This window comes from Rhodnius prolixus, unplaced genomic scaffold, assembly GCF_049639745.1.
Source record: "Rhodnius prolixus isolate KJV_2025 unplaced genomic scaffold, Rpr scaffold_6, whole genome shotgun sequence".
NCBI lineage: Eukaryota > Metazoa > Arthropoda > Insecta > Hemiptera > Reduviidae > Rhodnius > Rhodnius prolixus.
The window spans coordinates 37468084-37487160 of record NW_027411634.1 but is presented as its reverse complement, the minus strand read 5'-3'; the positions used below and the strand labels follow the sequence as shown (position 1 = coordinate 37487160).

General features: G+C 30.2%; 2 protein-coding genes across 3 annotated transcripts in view; one reads left to right on the top strand and one right to left on the bottom strand.

The window, feature by feature from the left end:
- Positions 1 to 3091: 3091 nt before the first annotated feature.
- Positions 3092 to 12257, bottom strand: DPCoAC (dephosphocoenzyme A carrier). 2 transcript variants are annotated; one of them, XM_074141621.1, is made up of 8 exons: positions 12108 to 12257; positions 11879 to 12027; positions 11700 to 11807; positions 10823 to 11019; positions 8370 to 8499; positions 7477 to 7609; positions 5601 to 5772; positions 3092 to 5082 (listed from the first exon to the last, which is right to left on the bottom strand). In XM_074141621.1, exons 2-8 carry the CDS (start codon positions 11912 to 11914, stop codon positions 4956 to 4958), a joined length of 903 nt encoding a protein of 300 aa, XP_073997722.1. In that variant the 5' UTR covers positions 11915 to 12027; positions 12108 to 12257; the 3' UTR covers positions 3092 to 4955. The 2 variants fall into 2 exon arrangements, with proteins under 2 accessions (XP_073997722.1, XP_073997723.1); XM_074141622.1 differs by having other exon boundaries at positions 12104 to 12241.
- The window catches only part of LOC141461009 (cytoplasmic aconitate hydratase-like), a 27186-nt gene continuing 20357 nt past the window's right edge, over positions 12249 to 19077 (top strand). Inside the window, exons 1-8 of the mRNA XM_074141615.1 lie at positions 12249 to 12388; positions 14656 to 14748; positions 14857 to 15023; positions 15629 to 15774; positions 16215 to 16284; positions 17554 to 17746; positions 17819 to 17949; positions 18749 to 18920. Of these exons, the coding sequence (XP_073997716.1) occupies positions 12382 to 12388; positions 14656 to 14748; positions 14857 to 15023; positions 15629 to 15774; positions 16215 to 16284; positions 17554 to 17746; positions 17819 to 17949; positions 18749 to 18920 (979 nt within the window). The 5' untranslated portion in view covers positions 12249 to 12381. The remainder of the gene's footprint in view (positions 12389 to 14655; positions 14749 to 14856; positions 15024 to 15628; positions 15775 to 16214; positions 16285 to 17553; positions 17747 to 17818; positions 17950 to 18748; positions 18921 to 19077) is intronic.

The following is a 19077-nucleotide window of genomic DNA, read 5'->3' as shown; positions in this document are numbered from 1 at the left end:
TGTAACGGACTTGACTTTTAACGTCTTTATAAACGGATGGATTTTGAATCATTACAATTTAATGATGAGATTTTACCCGCTATGGCTAGTGAAAGTCTTTTTGGACTTAAATCAATCAATCATTTTCTTCATTTTTCTTCGTTCCGTATTTATTTTATTGCCATTGGTGCTATTAACCAGGGTTTTTATTTTGTTTTCAATAATGTGATCTTGTTAAATTATCAAAATTGAGTTTCCACCAGAAATACATTTTTTAATGACCTTTGAAAAGTATTCACCCAACAAATGAAACTCATAATATACTCGTATTAGTCATAAATCCCAATAAGAAATATAAGTCTTTTTCTTAGTACCATTCTTTTATATCGTTGATTTTATCCGTGTAGCATAACATATTGTGTTAATAATAAAATATCATTAAATAACTGGTCAAAATCATAATGTACAAACTAGAAATTAAACTGGATCCACTGTTGGAAGAATTCTTTGACAAGGTCGGGATAAACCTGAAAAAGTTAAATGTTTTTTTCGAATCTCTCATTATTGACTGGTTTGGCATTTTAAATCATCAATTTTTTTTTTAGAAAAATGAAAATGTTGTGTATTCTCCATAAGAGATACCCCTTCTTCAGGGTATCCACTGTCATCCCAAACCGACACACAATATCCAATATAATAGTTCCAGTATTATAATAGTTCATGTGTACATCCATTTGAGATTAGCAAACTCACATATGATTCTAGCTCAACACTACATGCACACATACTTACATAATTAACAAATTGCATACTTCTACTCTAACACTGATACATTAAGAAGTCACAATAGTTCTTTCGGGACACAGAGGATTCGGCTTTCATCCATTTTCTTTATAATCTACTAATAATTAATTAATTATTTTAACCAGCCCTACAAATTTGAGCTTATTTTTCTTCCTCTTCTATAGTAAGAGAAGGTGCAGTAAGCATGCAAATCTTCGATTTTGAATTTTTACCAGAAATATCCGTTTTAATAATATATTTCTCCTAAGTTAATCGTTTTAGGGCAGTCCTCGAAACGGGGATGGGATAGGCTTCCCTATAAAGTTTCATCTCCGTACGATTACAAACTACATAATGTTGGTAAGAAATACGATAAATATGAATAGAAATGCAGAGTCTGAAGAATATTGACAAGGTCAAGAACAAGACAACCTTGAGAGTAGCTGTAAGAGAAAGTCGTATGAGTGTCCTAACAAAATTTGTTTATAAGCAGAGCTAGTGTTTCTCTCTAATGGAGACGTTAGATAGAATCCCAAGTTTAAAGAAAATCGATCATCCGTAGTCCGATTTACAGAATTAGTTTTTTTTTCAATTTAAAAAAAAATTCGAAGAATGTTCAATGAACTTGTAGTTTTATTGGATAATGTAACAAAAAGAGACAAGTTTTCATTTATTTATTTAAAGAAAAAAGAAATATTTCTATTCGACTCTCAAGACAAAACAAAAGTTAAAAGATTTAAATTGTGAACTTCAACAATGTATTTCCGACTGTGATGAACTAAACCTTTCATATTCAGTTACCTGCAAAGGTAATTTATGGCTCCTTCTACAACCCTTGGTCCTACAATCACCCATACCTAGGGTACATTAGCCTTAGTAGACAAAAATAGCTGAACACCTTCAGGAAAATTCAATATTAAGTAGAAAATTTGTTGATTAAAATTGTAATTATTAAAAAAATGTACTGAGTTTTCATTAGAACGGATTAGTATTTATTTTGTTAAAATAAACAGACATTTAAAAATATTTAAATTATTTTTATTACAGACAATGCTAAGAATAATTAATTTTATGATGCATATCAATTTAAAAACATTTAAAGATGTTTAATTTCTTATAATAAAATAAATTTCAAGGCTATTACGTATTTCTCATAAGTTATAAAAATTTAAAAAGGCTTAGATTTAAATATTTTATAAAGAAATTAGGTACGAACAAACTAGTAACTTTCTTTTATTCAAATTCTCAAGGTGCTCTTATTCATTTTTCAAACTCTACATATTTTAAAACATATTTATTACATTCTAAATATTATTCACATTATAGAAGCGCATATAACGCTGGAATGAGACTTTTAAATTTACTTTATTTAACTTGGAATCTTAGAAACTTCTCTTTTACTATATGTAAGACATAAAACTTACCTTATTTTGAAAGTAAGTTTTTTATCTTTCTTCGAGCTTCTTACAGCTCACTATCCCGGGATTGGTAGTGTTGGCTGTGAAGAGAGAACACAGTTCGGAGGACGGCAGAGCGTTAAAAAGAAGCTTTTAGCACCAATGACCTCAGTTGTTGAATCGCTTTAAATTAAATTAAAAAATATATATAATATTTATTTCTTAAATATTTAAGAAGAAAGTCTACCCTCCTCTTCTTCCAGAATTTTCCTTCTCTAAAAGTTTAAAGAAAATCTCAACTGAAAAAAATTCATTCAGAGGAAAATATTTAGACATTTTCTAAAAACCTCTAATTCAATGACAGTGAACCTCAAACTGATAATTTCGATGAAATCTTGAAATTGAAATTTTGATGCGGTCATAGTACTTTCCTTATTTAAGAGTAAAAAGGAAAGTGTCCCTGAACAAATAAATAATCAAATAATGAACTTCACAATATAAAAGCAACTTTACTTATTTAATTACATCATGATAAAAGTTTTAAAAAAACTATGGCCGGTTGTTAAGAATATTGCAGTTAATAATTTTTTAAACAATTTCTATTTAGTAAGTTTGAAAGAAAAACTGGAGTGAAGATTCTCAAATTACAATTGTTAAAGAGTTAATAACTCTTTTGACCTAATCCAATAACTTTCATTTCCGAATCCAAAATCATATTTATTTTTTTATAAAATTGTATAGTAGGTAAAAACTAGTCTGATTGTTAGAGTACGCTTAATATGAACCTAACTTAAAACGTTTCTGCAAAGAACTCGAACGTTAATTAGCTCAAAGTTAACCAAAATATATAACCGTAGAAATATGACTGGGTGGGTGAACAGATCACTGTTATTAAAGAATATACAATATACACAATAATAAAGAAAGAAGTGTTGATATTGCACAATTTTTCACATTTTATTCTACTAACTAAAAAAGCATATAACATACAAAACTATTTCACAGCTAATCATTTGAATGTTTATTTTAAAAATATATTTAATGTACACATATTTTTTTATTTCTACATTATAAACAAAATTATTTCATTTATCTTTTTTTATGTACAAATAAATTAAATTCAATTTAAAATTATTTATAATAAAAAAATAACAGACTCTAAAAAGTGACTCAAAAAATATATAATGCTGGTGAATTTCAATAATATATATATTACAGTTATTCTATATATTCAATACTTACACATTTAATTAAACACAAAAGTGCGGAAATGATTTCTTTCTTAAGGCAGCCAATTTATTACTAATTTACTTATGAGTAGAGGAAGCACTTTGATATACAGTCTATTTCCGTTTTTATTATTACTATTTTTATTTTAACGCTTACAAAAATGTTGTAATAAAATAAATTGTAAAGTAGCTTTTTGTCCTTAAATTGGTTACTAAAGATTAACACAATGAGTAGCAATTAAACTACTATAATATATATAGTAATCTTTTGATTTTTGCTTGATTCTTTCTATATTAACACTTTCACGACTTTGATCTTCGCTAGTTAATCAGTTAACACTTTGTAACCTTGTACGAAAGAAACGCAAATATTCAAATGTGTGATTCTTAAGTGAGAAAAAAAAGGGTAATGCCAAGGGCCACATTTATATGGAATATAAATGCACTATAGAAAAATCTTGAAAAATTACATTTTAATAATGGCGAATAAGTCTTTGTTCGAGCTAATAATGAAAATTTTATTAATTTTCAAAATGAGAGTACTAAATTATTCGCCTATCATGAATCCTTGCCAACGATTAACAGTAGGCTGAGTTGGATAAGGTGCACTAATCTGTAGCAACCTTTTGGTGCGGAGCCAAATGCTTTAAGGAAAAAAAATAACCCGCATTGTAGCGTTGTAGGGCAAAGGGAAGTTTTAACAAGAGAGAAAAAGGAACCAAGGTGGATTTAAGAGCGTTACCTAGAATTGTTCCCAAATTAGCGTTTTAGTACTGGTACCCATTCTATGAAAAGCGCGTGCGACAAGGTGGCCAGTATCCCAGGTTCAACTTCTTCAAAAGTTAAATTGTTACAAGTGATACTGAATACAGTCTATTCTCTAATCTCAATCTTACTCTAAAGATGTGGGGTTATGTTAAAATGAAAACAGGGGGCGCAATAGACATTTACTCAGAATAACTGCATCTACTCTCAGGAATGGCATATGTGTCCAATACACACTATTACATTCTTCTAACTACTAAAAAAAAAAAGGACCTCTTGTGTTTTAAATAAATTGTTTTAGTTGCATTCATTGTAGACTAACCCATACTTGTAAAAGCCAGCTGCACTCTGGCGGATCTTCTGATAAGGGAAATGATGTGTACTTGTTAATATGATTTTAAGTTTCAATAAATATGATCAATTCTTGCTAATAGATTAGAATCTCACAGAGTGGTAGCGTGGTGAAATTTAAACGAGTAATCTATCCGTAAGACTAGAAAATTCGGGACACTATTTCCCCAAGCTATCCATGTGGCCTGAGTCTACTCTATCTACGAACAATCTTTTTCTAACACTTCTTTTTTACGGGATGCCACTCACGTCTACTGTACAACTTTACTACTTTTAAGGTCTATTATAGCAGTATACATAAACTTTGGCACAATGATAAAAAAAAAAAAGAAGAACATATAAAAATAAATTATGTTAAATTTTAACAGAAAAAAAAATACAAAACAAAATCAGGACGGACGAGCTACATTTACTAATCTTAAGAAAATACAACATAATAATCATATGATTGTCATACAAATGATCTTAGATAATCTCTTATATGATCATACGTTGCAAAACTAATACCAACAGCGATTGGACCCTTCACCCAATTCATGCTTAATCCTTTGTAAATACCTTGAACTAGACCTTCTTCCCTAGAACAACATAAATAATAAATACATGGACATCAATTATAACCAATAATATAAATAAATAATATTTTTGCTGACAATACTTTTATATTTTTTATTTTCTCTTAAATAAAATTTTATTGCACGTAAAACATACACATTAACAGTTTTAATAATAAAACTATTATTATTATTATTTATTTTCCATTAAGGCTGAAGCCTTATACATCTGTGACTTATTTACATGAGTGATGTATAAATAAAATTAAATGAACATTCTAGAAAAATGAAATAACTAACAGCTGTAGTGAAATAATAAACAAAATAATAAAAATTAAAGTTCGAACTATCAGATTTCGGCACCATTTTTGAAAGAATACTAGCAACATTCCGTTGAATATGGTTTAGAAACAGAACAAAATGTTTCTAAGACACACAAAAAAAAAACTTATTTTAATTAATAAATTAAATTAATTCTATTTTTTTAAAGATATATTTTAACCTCTATACCTAAACATATTAAAAAATAATAAATAACCTACCTATAAACTTTGACTAGAGTACCAAGAACAGAATGATAGACTTGACCAGTGACGGCAGATGTTTGCATTCTCCTTCTAACAATATCAAGAGGATATGAACTAGATTGTCCAAGCATACCAGCTATCGCGCCACATATTAAATTCGTAAATGCGTTTGCGCCACCAAACTCATCTGGAAATAATAAATAATAAAAGTTAATACTGTCAAAAAAGGAATCGATAAAACAGCATAGATTCACTTTTCAAAAATTATTTCCTCACAGATACACTTCCTAAGGGAGTCGCTTTTAGGAAATAGGTGAGAGGGAAATAGGAGCGTACACACACGCCCGAAATCCAACCCGCCAAATTAGAGAATTTTCTGTAACAACCTCTTTCATAGATCTCTCTTCAAACAAGAGATACTTCATCAAGGCGTTCACAGATTCATATGACCTAAAATTTCTTTCACGCCAAACGAATGCTTTCCTAAAATCTTTTTTCTCCACATCTTCCTCACATCGTAAAATCTTTCAGAGTGACTAGAAAGAAGACATAACTGCAAGGGAATAAATACGAAATACCTACACTATTGAAATACGAAATGGAGTATACAAAAAAAGAAGTAATTAATAATGAAAATGAATTCAGTAAAAAGGAAAAAAAAATAATGAAATTTGAATTCAACTAAAATTTTGGTTTCAGAAAAATACTATACTTAAGAAAAATACCCAAACTTTTTAAATCAAAAACTATTTCAGATGACAGCATTAATTTCTCGCAAATGAGTAAAATAGTTGCATTATGATTTATTTAGAGATTACATCTCTTGAAAATACTCAAGAAATGTGGCCGACAATTGGATTACATAGTAGACTGATGATAGGTGTTACGCGTTACGTGTTTTAATGAAGTAGTTGTCAATTTCCATTTTTCCTTTTTTTCGGCAAATAAATAAATTCAACTTAAAGCAAGTGATAATAGTTCTGTTTTTAATCAGATATAATTGTTAGAAAGTATTTGTCTGCTGCTTAGATGAAAATGTCATGTAAATATGGCGTTAGAAAAAAGCCGTTTACGTTCGGTAGTCCGAAAGAATCTAAAACTTAGAAAGTTTCAAACCATTGAAAGAATTTATTTCTAATTGAGATCTAGTATCAACTTTCAGCCGAGGCACAACAATTCTGTGCCTTCAAATCTCTTTAGAGATTGAGTCCCCAATCATTCGAAATACAAAGCATAGACAGATTTTACCCTAGGAGACAGTAAGCATTCCTCAAGAAACACTTTGCTAGATTGCCTCCAGATTCAAAATAGACCGCGGCTCCAGAAAAGTAATCCATTAAAAACCAAACGGAGAAGTGGATTAGTCACTTCTACAGAGACTCTGCGGGAATCCCAATCCAAATAACAGTTTACTGACATTCGCCAAAAATACCTCATAAATTATACGTAGTTTCAGCGTTAATGTAGTTCACATGCAACTAGATTCTCTTTGGTTTGGCTTACCCTCAAGAAAGCTTAACACTCTACCAAGCCAGTCACTTACAATATTTCAATTCAAGACGTCCTTAACACTTTGTAGTCAACCACTGACAATGAAGGGAGCACATTGCAAAGGTTGCATTTGGATTTAGAATTTTGCAATCCCGTTCAACTCCAGAAATAATTATCTGGTATTATAAATGACAGAATCGCGTGAACCAATCCTTCCAAGGAGGTTTTTGCTGCTCCGTCAATGGCAAACCACTGTATAGAAATAATTAGATTCAACACTTTGTTTCGTTCTCATTTATTCACTAGTTCACATTTTTATTTTTATAACATTTTCCAGTAGACTTTCTTTTTAGTCAAATTAATTAAATAAAATATCAAGAAGCAAAAAAGTAGAGCTTACATACAAACCAATTCTGCAGTGTGCCGTACGTATAAAAACTAACACCTGCATACGGGATAACACCTAATATCGTTGGTATATAACCTTTGTAGAACGCATAAGGCCCTTCTTCTTTCCAGATGCTTACAAATACCTGTAAAATTAAATATTGTTTTAAAATTCTATTAATAAAGTTGTCTCATTAATAACATAAATAATTTTTTTTTTTAAATATCTGAAGAGTATTTTTAATGAACTCATAATATATTTTTTTTTCCTGCAATCGCACAATAAAGATGTCAAATTAAAAACAGTGATTAAAAGTGTGACTCTATGAAGAATGTAAACGTAGTTATTTATTCTTTCTCATAAGTGAATTTAAAAGAAAAAAATGTGGGGTCAACTAAATTGTTTCTAATTTATGGTTGCCCTTTAATGAACTATACTTAAAATCCATTCACACATGCCAGTTGGGAGCTTGAGAGAGTTGGGACTAGGCAAGGCTTGTTCACAATTAGTTTCTAACTTATAACACATAGTGCATATTTGTATAGAGTTTATGTTTTGTATTTAAAAAGCATTGATTTACAAAAAATCTAACCTCTCATAATAAATTAGAAAATAAAAACGAAATATTTTAACTGTATTGAACAAAAAAGCTGGCATGTTAAACACCGTCTGCCAGGAATCCAACAATAGCTACTTAAGATATTTGTTCAGGTTGTGCCTTTAAGATATATCTAACTTAAGTAAATTATAATTAACCCTGAACTGTCACAAAGCGCTATTTCTTTTAGACCACCACATTCGCATAATCATAAATGCTTAAAAAAGATTATATATTTTCCATCGCCCAAAACAATCTTATTGGTGGCCAATTTGATATTTAAATGTAAATACATACACGTACATACTTGTATTAATGAATGATATTTTTCTTTATTAGTGACCGCCATTCTTGCCCTAGCTAGATCTAATGGATAGGTCATAGTCTGCGAGGTTATACCAGCTAAAGATCCTGCCATGAACCTTCTCGTGTCGTTGCTATAAAAAAAAACAAAAAACTATATAAGCATTAAAAAAAAACTCTGATATATAATTTTCTCAAATATATGTTTTCTCAATACCCAGCTCTTGCTTCCATAGGTATCAACAGATATTGTTTTTTATATTAAAAATGTGGGTAGCCTTGACATTCATATGAACGTACAACTTATCTTAGACAGTAATAACAACTGTTGTCCGCTTTATCCTTGTTCTGACATCTTATTTAACATTGCGGATTAAGAGTAATATTATTATAATTAGGGTCTATGATTATATGTTTTATTATGTGTTAAATCCATGTTATGTGTTACTTTACAGTTAAGTAATCAGTAATCAATCAAACTGTCGTAGACATGCATAGTACAAAAGTTAACCATCAATTGGTCAAAACGATTGCCAACAAAGTACTCCTCTTTTATTAGGTTATGTTCCATTTCTCGAAACATTCACGCGACAGAAGAAAATATTGGAAGAACATTTCCATCTCATTTTAGTTCAATTCATACGCAGGAGAGTTTCCAAAATGCTCTCGTTGATTGAAGTCATTCACCTAACAATCTGACGAAGGAGTTATCCAACAGATCACGTTCTGGGGTTGAGACCTTAAAAATTATATTTTAATTATTTTACTTTAGATTTTGAATTTAGCACACTGCTTGAATACAATTTGTTAGGTCGCATTTACAGAAAAAAGATAATACTACGCAATCGTTCTAAAATAAAAATTTAGATTTTTAGAAGTGGTACACAAATAAGCAAAATATCTAAACAAAATCTTACCTTCTATTATAAATTTCAAAAACATTATTAGATAATAGTAAAAAAAATTAATTGAAATTTAGTTTTTTTTGTAATGTTTACTTAAAAAATTATGCCACTGGGTTATCACTTTTTTATTAATTTATGAGTTATCAATTTAATACAACACGAAGGTTAATGCAATTAATGTTAGATTATCTATTATTTTGAAATGATCATCACTTAAGTTAGGAGTGTTAAGTAAATTTAGAATCAGGCCTTATATTTTAATTATATTTTTAACTACTTATAGCTGTACAAATTTGACATACTATCATTTGTAAATAATTAACGACATCGTCAAATTATTATTTTTATCGTTTCAAAAGTTTTTCTTCCAGACATTTTTCCCCTTCGTTTAGCTCTTTCATACTCATCAATAACTTTTTTTTGAATATCAGGGCCATAGGGGGAAGTGGAATAGCTCTTTTTCCATAATTCTAGTCTCTGCGGCTATCTCAGCCTAACAATACGGAACAACAACCAATAAAGAGTGAACCTCCAAAATAATAAAATATACTTCGACCTGCTAAGTTAGTTGATGTGACGCAACTACTTGATTTAGCGAAACAACTGGCAAACTAGCTCATCACCAAATTCTCTCACTAACACTTAACACACAAAGTACAGCTCACATTCTAAAGTAAACACTGATACTTAACGGAGTCACAATAGTTTTTTTGGGGCGAAATTCATGGATTCGCCTTCAATTTGCAGATGGAGCAGGCGAAGAACATGACACTTTATAAAACAAGTCACCAATTCTTTTGTGATTACTTAATGGAGTATGGAATTTGAAAAGTTATTCCATTTTACATTGAACAAATGTCCAAAGAGATGCTCAAGTTCACTGATGGGCTTCAGGAATTAAACCATCACCATGGAAGTTTGTGTTTTCAATGATATGCATCAGGTATCCGACACGAAATGGACATATTTACTTTTTCTCCACTCAAAAAATAAACATAGGGGGCTACAAGTGATACAGCTCTGAATAATCGGAATAATCAAATTCATGGGAAATGTCTAACCTATGTTCTACGTATAATGTACACTCACAAACATTGTTTGATGTCCACGCGGATTTAAGCTTTAAAACCACTTTGGTACTTTACCCTTTCGAAAAAGAGAACTACACTTCTTCAGGGATCTTGGTGTCACAGCTAGTTTGGCAAACCTAACAACACTCAATAGTGTTGTTCAACTGTCAACTTTCACCCTGTATATGTAAGGCATGGAAAGGGAGTTGATCTGTACAATACATCAGAGGCCAACACATATTTACACATTCCTATCATTCTTTGAAACGTCTAAAATTCTGTGACAAACACACTTACTCAAAGGAACTACAAAAAGAACTTGTTGGTCGTAGTGGATTTGGCTTGATCACGTCGTTCTACTTTTAATCAACAACATCTTTCATTTATCAATATTTCCATCAATCTGGATTAACTCCCCAAAACATAAAAGGGGAACTGAATATTTTAATACTTGGTAGTTTATGATTAATAAGATAACTTACTGTTCTTTTTCTTTTCCGGTATCTACGTTTAATAACCTCTTCCACTGTTCGTGCGATGTGAACTGAATAGCAGCATATGGGATAATTCTGGCCATAGTTGCACTGTTACCTCGCCATAACGATATGAAGCCATCTTTACGATAGGTTTCTCCTATAAATTTAAAAGCAGCTCTCGTACTGTACCTCTTATTCGCTATCTGTGAAAAAGACCCTGATGAATTTACATTGTCAAAATTCACAAAACATTTAATCTTGCGTTAGCTTCTATTTAGAATCCCAGAATAGCACAAATTTTGTTGTGTTTAGCAAATTAACCGAATTCGTAAAAAAAAAAAAACTTTCGAAGAAAGAAAATGACTCATTTTCTTTATTAATTTTCATTTCTGTTACTACAACAGTAAGTTTGTGATTATTTTAATTATTATTCCTTACCAACTTTTTTCATTTATTTGATAAGACATATGATTTAAATTTCTTTGAAAAATTACAAAACGAAATGCCTAGTTCTAAGTTACGACGTAAAATTATGTAATCTACAATAAAAAGTTCAATATGTAAATGTATCTTTTCCATGCATGGACCCTCTTTTACTTCGCTGAATATACTTATTACTTTCATATTATTTTCCTCTTTTAATAAGTGAATTATTTAAAAAATTTATGAAGCAGAAGAAGTTTTCCTCACATCAAACCATAAATATGAATGTCTTCTTTTCTAAAGTTTCTTATATGTCTGCATATGGCCACAATCAATGACCTTGGATTTAAATATAAGCATAATTTATTGACTTGAATACATTACAAACAAAAGTAATCAATTGATCCAATAATTTTGTAATAAATAATGCATTTTTTAAGTTGATTTTTATTTAATTTACCTGAAAATTTATTTTAGTTCTATCTAAAGGAGCAATAGTTGTCTTAGCTAAAGCACCAGCCACCGCACCAGCAACTAAACTCGTAAAAACTATCTTTGTGTTGGAGAGCTGTCAACACAACAAACTATCTTTATTTAGTTTCAAGTGAGTTTATACATAAAACGTTTAGAAATACTAACCTTCGATTCAAGGCTTTCTTCATTAACTCCTTTCATATCAAAGATAATCCAGTGAAGCACAAGAGTATAAGCTATTTGAAAAGATGCTAGGTCATAATTCTTCCCTCTGGAATTCCTGCCTAGTTGTCGGTTTCTAATACATTACATATCTGAAAGATTGGATTGTTTTGAGGGGAAAAAGTAAAATCAACCATTTAATAATGGAAAAAGTTTCATCTCACTTACTTACGCAATTAAACAAAAGTTCGGGTCATGTTGTTGCTTGCAACTAATCCTTCAGTCTAAACAAATTTTTTTCACATTGCTAGAAGTGGAACTAAAAATGAACCAAACCTATAGTACAAAATAACCTTCGGAGCGGTGATAAAAGTCATTTGAAAAGTAGGTTATATTAGGTTATTTATTTAAAAGCCTTCATTTTTTTTTAACAGCTGATCCTTCATTTTAAGAATTCACAGCAGAGAACTCTTAAGAGGTTGTTGAGTGTTTATAAGACCGTTATTATGTCTGGTATGTACATATTCTGCTTTTAAAAACAAAATCTGTTGAGTTTTAATTCAATAAATTATTGATTTTTATCTTCTCTTTTAACTTCTTAATTTTAATTTTTGAATAGTTTAAAAGTATAATAAAATAATTTCCGATATAGAATATCTTACCATGTTAACAGTCATCTGAATACATCTAGTCCAGTTGATAATTTTTTACTTCTAATTAAGTCAAAAAATCATTATTTGAAAGGGTAGAATTGCACTGACAATGTACATCAAAAGCTGTAAATATAGTTGTTTTTTTTTATTAAACAAAAAAAGAGCTACTTTTAACAACTATTGCGAATTTTTAAACTTGCCCAAGATAATGTTTTAATCAGATTTTAATTAATTCAGTATCATTTGCCCAGTCATCCTTAACTTTCTCTTAAGGTTCAAGACTAGCTTTCATGTTAACTTGACAGCTTTCTAATTTAAGTTTTATACTTAAGACAATTTAGAAACAAGTTTTTCATAAGAAAATAAATAGACATCTAAATATTCACTAAACTAGGATTATATAATGCCGGTTGATGTGCAGTTATTGATAGCATGATCTTAAAAAAAAATTATTCAATGAATTATTAGGTTATGCATTTATTTAAATTAATTTATACAAAATTTTATAAAATAATTACAAAAAAGACCTGAGGTCCATATTTCCTTCTAAAGTACCATTATATCTTTCTTCAGCCTGAATATTTTTTATAATGAAATGACTAATGACGTTTGGTACAGAAATTTGTAACTTTTCCCTAAAAATTGTAAGCTTTGAAGAGAGTAAGGTTATATTATTGAGTTATTGTTTTATTTTAATTGTTTGAGGTTTTTGCTTAAATATCCAATTTTGTGTTTATTGTATTATTCAAATTTAGTTACTAGCTTATTCTGCACTTTCTTTCATAGGATTTGGCACTTTTAGCTTGATGTCCTTGAGATTATCAGTAAGTTGATAAAATTTGAGATAGTATTATTCTATTTTTACAGAAGATAATCTATTTTGATAAAAATCATTCTCTATACAATAGGTTTGAAAAAAGATCTATTGTGACCTTCAAATACCGGTTTCTGTGTTGTTTTTTTTTCCTCTGATTAGTTATCTGATTTAACTTTTATATTGCGTTAAACTGAAAGAATGTATTCTTCAGCTTGAAGAAGTGTAGGAAATAAAAATAAACAATCAAAGAAAGCTACATAATCTGCTAAAATAAGACCATTTATTTTTCATGTAACTGTCATTTATTTTGAGTAAATAATTTTCAATCATGAGAGTACGTAAAACTTGAATAAGACTTCTCTTCTTGAAAAAGAAAATGTGCTATAAATTCTAAGGCACAATCAAGTGCTTATTAAATAAGAGAGGAACTGAAATGAGTTAGTAATCCTCTTATACAATAAGCACAGCAAGTGATTGATCATTTCTGCTGGATCTCTTGCTGAAAACTTCGAGGAATTATTCCGAGAAATCTGGCCAGAAGTGCTAGAAAGGCTTGTGAAGAGCTGTATTTGATGTTTTAGCTGCTTCCCACTGATTGATACTATTATTTTCTTATATGTAATTAGTTTATTGATAGGTGACAATACTGATCGACTGTTTTCAGTCTTCAAATCAACGATTCAATTCATATTTTTTTTAATCTTTTTTTTTCTTTAATACATCAGATGTCACATTGACATCCCATTTTCACTCCTTGTACCGTAGATATTTTACGTGTATAGTGGTTTACTATTTAAGCAGTATTTACGTAGGGCTTATTTCCTGTCAGAGTAAAGTGCTTATGAATTAATTGTTACCGTTTTTTATTCTCCGGAGGTTAGTCAAGGTGGTCAGCAAGTCATGTTACTGTGAATTATTGTAATGCCTGTTGTGCGTCAGAATATGCTGATAAAATTACTGAGTTTTTTGAAATGTGGCTGCGAGAGTTCTAGTGTATAGAGGAATGTCTGATGTGCGCTGAGTGCAGTCGTCGACTTAGTTCGCTTCCTTGAGATATTCCTGCAATAATAATTGCCTGGTTCGGTCTTGTGTCCCCAAAAATTCTTTTTTTCTACAGAAGACCTCAGAATTAGATAGTATTTGGCTGTAGATGCATTTTTTTACTCTTACTTTCTTACCATATAAAAAGTTTTTTTTTAATCACATCATTTACATATCTAAAAAAATGAAACATAAAAACATTAAATTTGTTATAATTTTAATCTTTGTTATCCTCTTTCTTGCTAATTTATAAAATTTTATGTTCACAGGCCCAAATCCTTATGATAAACTCTTAAAAACTGTTGACATTGGAGGAACTTCTTTCAAATACTATGATCTACAAGGTCTCGGAGAAAAATATAGTGTGTTTTTTTCTATTTTTATTCCTAATGAAAAAGATTTTCTTCCATTAAATCATGATTTTGTGCTTTTTAATTTTTGATAATTAACATAAATATCTTTGTTTTTAGCTAAGCTACCATATTCCATTAGAGTCTTGCTGGAATCAGCTGTAAGAAATTGTGATAACTTCCATGTTAAAGAAAAAGATGTAAATAATATTTTAGATTGGGAAGTCAATGAAAAGGTTAAAGGCGGTGTAGAAGTTGCTTTTAAACCTGCCCGTGTCATCCTTCAGGTAGTCTATGAATAATGCTAATTTATTAAAATTACTTCGAAACTTGGGGAAGTGTTCCAGTGCAGCATTTATAGAACTAAAATATCTTCTTATAAAACTTTGTTTCGTTAGGAGCCATCTTTTAATCCTGATTAAGCCATATTTTTTTTTAAACTGTTATTATTTCAAACCTGATTTCCTGACAATTTACTCCGTCACTGGAGGGAAGTTCTGGGAAAAGTAGGGAGCTGGCAGTTACGGATAATCACTTCCTTGTGCCAATCGCCACTACCTTCCAATGTCTTCCTTAGATATTCTAAAGATGATTCATTTTTAAGCTCTCTACAGTAGATGAAAAGATGTAAAATAAAGAGTCGCCGTGTTCCCGAATGTAGAATAAGTATTTGTTAACATACTTTTCTCAGTTTGGGAAATAAAGATAAGATTTTGCAAATCTGGGTCGTACTTTTTAGCAGACATAGATATTCAAGAGCTTAGACTTTTAAAGTCTGTTCCTCTATTTAAGTAATTCACCATATGCCTAACTAACCTAACCATAATTATTTAGATTAAATAACAGATTTGTTAAGAAATGTATTATATATAAAATTTTGTTTTCTTTACAGGATTTCACCGGAGTTCCAGCTGTAGTAGATTTTGCCGCTATGCGAGATGCGGTTAAATCTTTAGGTGGAGATCCTGATAAAATTAATCCAATTTGTCCATCAGATCTTGTTATTGATCATTCAATTCAAGTCGATTTTGCCAGAACGTAAGTAAACATTCCATTTAAATTATTTGCAATGTTTCGATTGAACAATGGAAATAAGAAATTTGGATGAAATATTGTAAATTATAGCTCAATATCACAAATAGTTACAATACTTTGCATTATTTATAGAAAGACTAGTGTTTACATAGGCAGACTTCTTCTAACCCAGCAATAAATAGCCGGTGTTAAAGTAATTTGCATTAGAGCACATTTTTTTGTAGAATTTATAATCTCGTTTTTATTTCTTTTTTTTCATGCACCTATTTTTTCAAAGTTATTCATTTTACCTCTTTTTTTATTCAAAATAATTACAATTTTCTGCTTTCTCATACTATATTTTGTTATGTTTAAAAATTGTATCTTTTAAAGTAAAAAAATTGCTAGTTACTTATTTCATTTGCTGTTTAAATGAATTTTATAAATTTCATTTCTATTTACAGAGAAGACGCATTACAGAAAAATGAAGAATTAGAATTCGAAAGAAATAAAGAAAGATTTACATTCCTTAAGGTGAGCTATTTTATTTTCTGTTGTTATTTAGTATGATTGAAAGAATTTTGCAATGGTTAAATGTTTATTTTATTAATTTTTGTGTTCTAGCTATTTCATTATATAATCTGCAGGAATATTATAATTGTAAAAAATAAATACAATTTCATCATTATTTTTCGTGACCTGTAATTTTTTAAAACAGAATTAACCTGATAACATTAGGATTGGGTCTTGTATTTTAAAATTTCCAAGGAACATCTGATCAACAAATTTAAGAAAAGTCAAATTAAGAAAGAAAATGAAATATTAATGGTACATACATAAAATTGCAGCTTTAATAGTTCATTGTTTATTGCAGATTTTTGTAGATACTGATTACTGTTAATAATAATTAAAAAGTACTACATTACTCCCTTGATGTTTTATAACTTGGCGTGAGTAATCAAGAGCAGACATAAAGTTAAAAAAAAGTCTTTAAAAAAATCTGGCATGGAATACTCTCATGGCGCTTTCTTCATTCACAACTTAATGTTGTCTTCAGTCACAAATTTACTTCACTCAAAATTACATCTCATATTCGCCTATTTGCTCCTGATCAGAGAAAATTTAAACATGAATTCCCGGTTAGAATTAGTTTTCTAAAGTTTGTCGATTACAATATTGTAATAAAAGTGCTCAGTCGTGAATGCAATTAATGTGTAAACTGAATATATTGTAGCGTGGCCACCCTTTAGCACAGCACAATTTGAATCATTAAATAAAACTGTAGTAAATCTTTGTAGTCGATCTACGGTACCTCTGTTCCCATACACTTAGGTTGGAAGATGAATAACCACGAGTTTAATAAATATTAATTTAAAAAATTAATTAAATATTAATATTAAACATAAGTGCGAGTATGAAATACCTGTCAAAAACTCCGAATAATAATAATTAATCTGCTGGAATTGCGTCGCCACTAAATGGCTTTATCCAGCTATCTGTAATTTTATAGGCAGTAGCCAAAAGGTTTCAATTTAACCTAGACATAAAATAATTATAGTACATGTTTTTAAAATTGGCGTCAACCATCTTTTTAGTAAACATTCTAAGTTTACAGAAAATTTAGTTACGTTAATGAGGCAAGAGAAAGTCAATAAGTGTTCATCCAAACTTAAGAATGTTCTTCATTCATAGTACATAAGATATTGTTCTTTGAAAAAACTTCTAAGTTTTTAAAAGTTCCCTAAATTCTCTGTGGTGTTATCTTTTAATATTAATAATTGTATAATATTATTATTTTTTTAGTGGGGAGCGAAGGCATTTCGCAACATGCTGATAGTTCCACCAGGATCTGGTATAGTGCATCAAGTGAACTTGGAATATTTGGCGAGAGTTGTATTCACTGATTCGGACATGCTCTATCCGGACAGTGTGGTCGGGACTGATTCTCATACCACAATGATCAATGGGCTAGGAGTTGTGGGTTGGGGTGTTGGAGGTAAGAAATTATTCTTTAATTTTGAAATTTATTTAGAAAATAAACTTCACTGAGTAGTTTGCTTTCGTTTAGGAATTGAAGCGGAAGCAGTTATGCTTGGACAAGGTATTTCTATGCTCTTGCCAGAAGTTATTGGATATAGAGTTGTTGGTAAATTAAGTCAGTATGCTACATCCACCGATCTGGTTTTAACTATTACAAAGGTATGCAAATATTTTGTTATTTGTACATACATTTTTCTTATTGCACTGACTTTTTGCCGTATAGGCAACGCGTGGTTATTCTATTAAATAACATGGAAATTTCCACTGGTTCAAATAACTCAGCCTAAAAGCGTCTTTAGTGAAACCCATAAGTTAGCGGGCATAACCACTGCGTAAAACGAATTTTGAAAGTTTTGTTCCCTCATGTGTTATTAAACGCCTTATTATTTGAACCACACAAATTCAACAAAAGCAGTCTGTATTAAAGCTCTTTTGATAGAAATCTCTCCTTAAATAAAATAAGAGAAGCCTTGTAAAAAATCTAACCAAGATGTGAGATATAACCGTGACAAAATCATCTATATTATTATCATATCTGCTTTACTCTCAGTCAGTATTTTAGATTGCCGACAAGCCACCGAGCTCATCCATTAGATTTGTGTTGTGTACGTACGTCCATTCCTGGAAGATTGATGTATTTAGAGGTAAGCTAAAAAAGTAAGTCTTGAAAAATGAAATGTGACGCCTGTGGGGGTAGGTAATAGTCCAGAATTAGGCTCATTCAGTTGTGTACTGTATGTTAAGTTGGAGCTTACTTCTAGGAACGCATAACCCAATTAAAATAGTTGCCGAAATAAACTACTTGTTTATGCAATTGAATATCCAGTGAATGGTTGTATGTATTGTTAGGTAGGAACGCGCAGGCAATCCAAAAATGCGACGTTCGGCTAACTGTGTAATTTTTATCTTTGGCTAAGGATGTCAATTATGATCTGTAACACTTTTGACTTTATTACAGCATTTACGACAGTTAGGAGTGGTAGGTAAATTTGTGGAGTTCTTCGGCCCAGGTGTTGCAGAACTGTCCATCGCTGATCGAGCAACTATATCGAACATGTGTCCTGAATATGGTGCCACTGTTGGTTTCTTTCCAGTTGATGTCAACAGTTTGAGCTATCTTAAACAGACAAGTTAGTATTCATTTTACTTTTCTTTTTATTTTAGAATTATTTATATTGTCTAAAAAATTCATTTTCTATTTTTGCTCTATTTATTTGTATGATTAACTTTTTAGTAGGCACGCCTCAACATAAGTCATGAACTGTACAGGCGCTGAGTGACTGAGAG

Excerpts from the sequence above, each read along its gene's own strand:
- DPCoAC (XM_074141621.1), bottom strand. The coding sequence starts at position 11,914 with ATGAAAGGAGTTAATGAAGAAAGCCTTGAATCGAAG. Across the intron at positions 7,610-8,369 it reads AATATCATTCATTAATACAA|GTATTTGTAAGCATCTGGAA; the intron begins GTATGTACGTGT and ends TTAATTTTACAG. Across the intron at positions 5,773-7,476 it reads ACTGCAGAATTGGTTTGTAT|ATGAGTTTGGTGGCGCAAAC; the intron begins GTAAGCTCTACT and ends TATTATTTCCAG.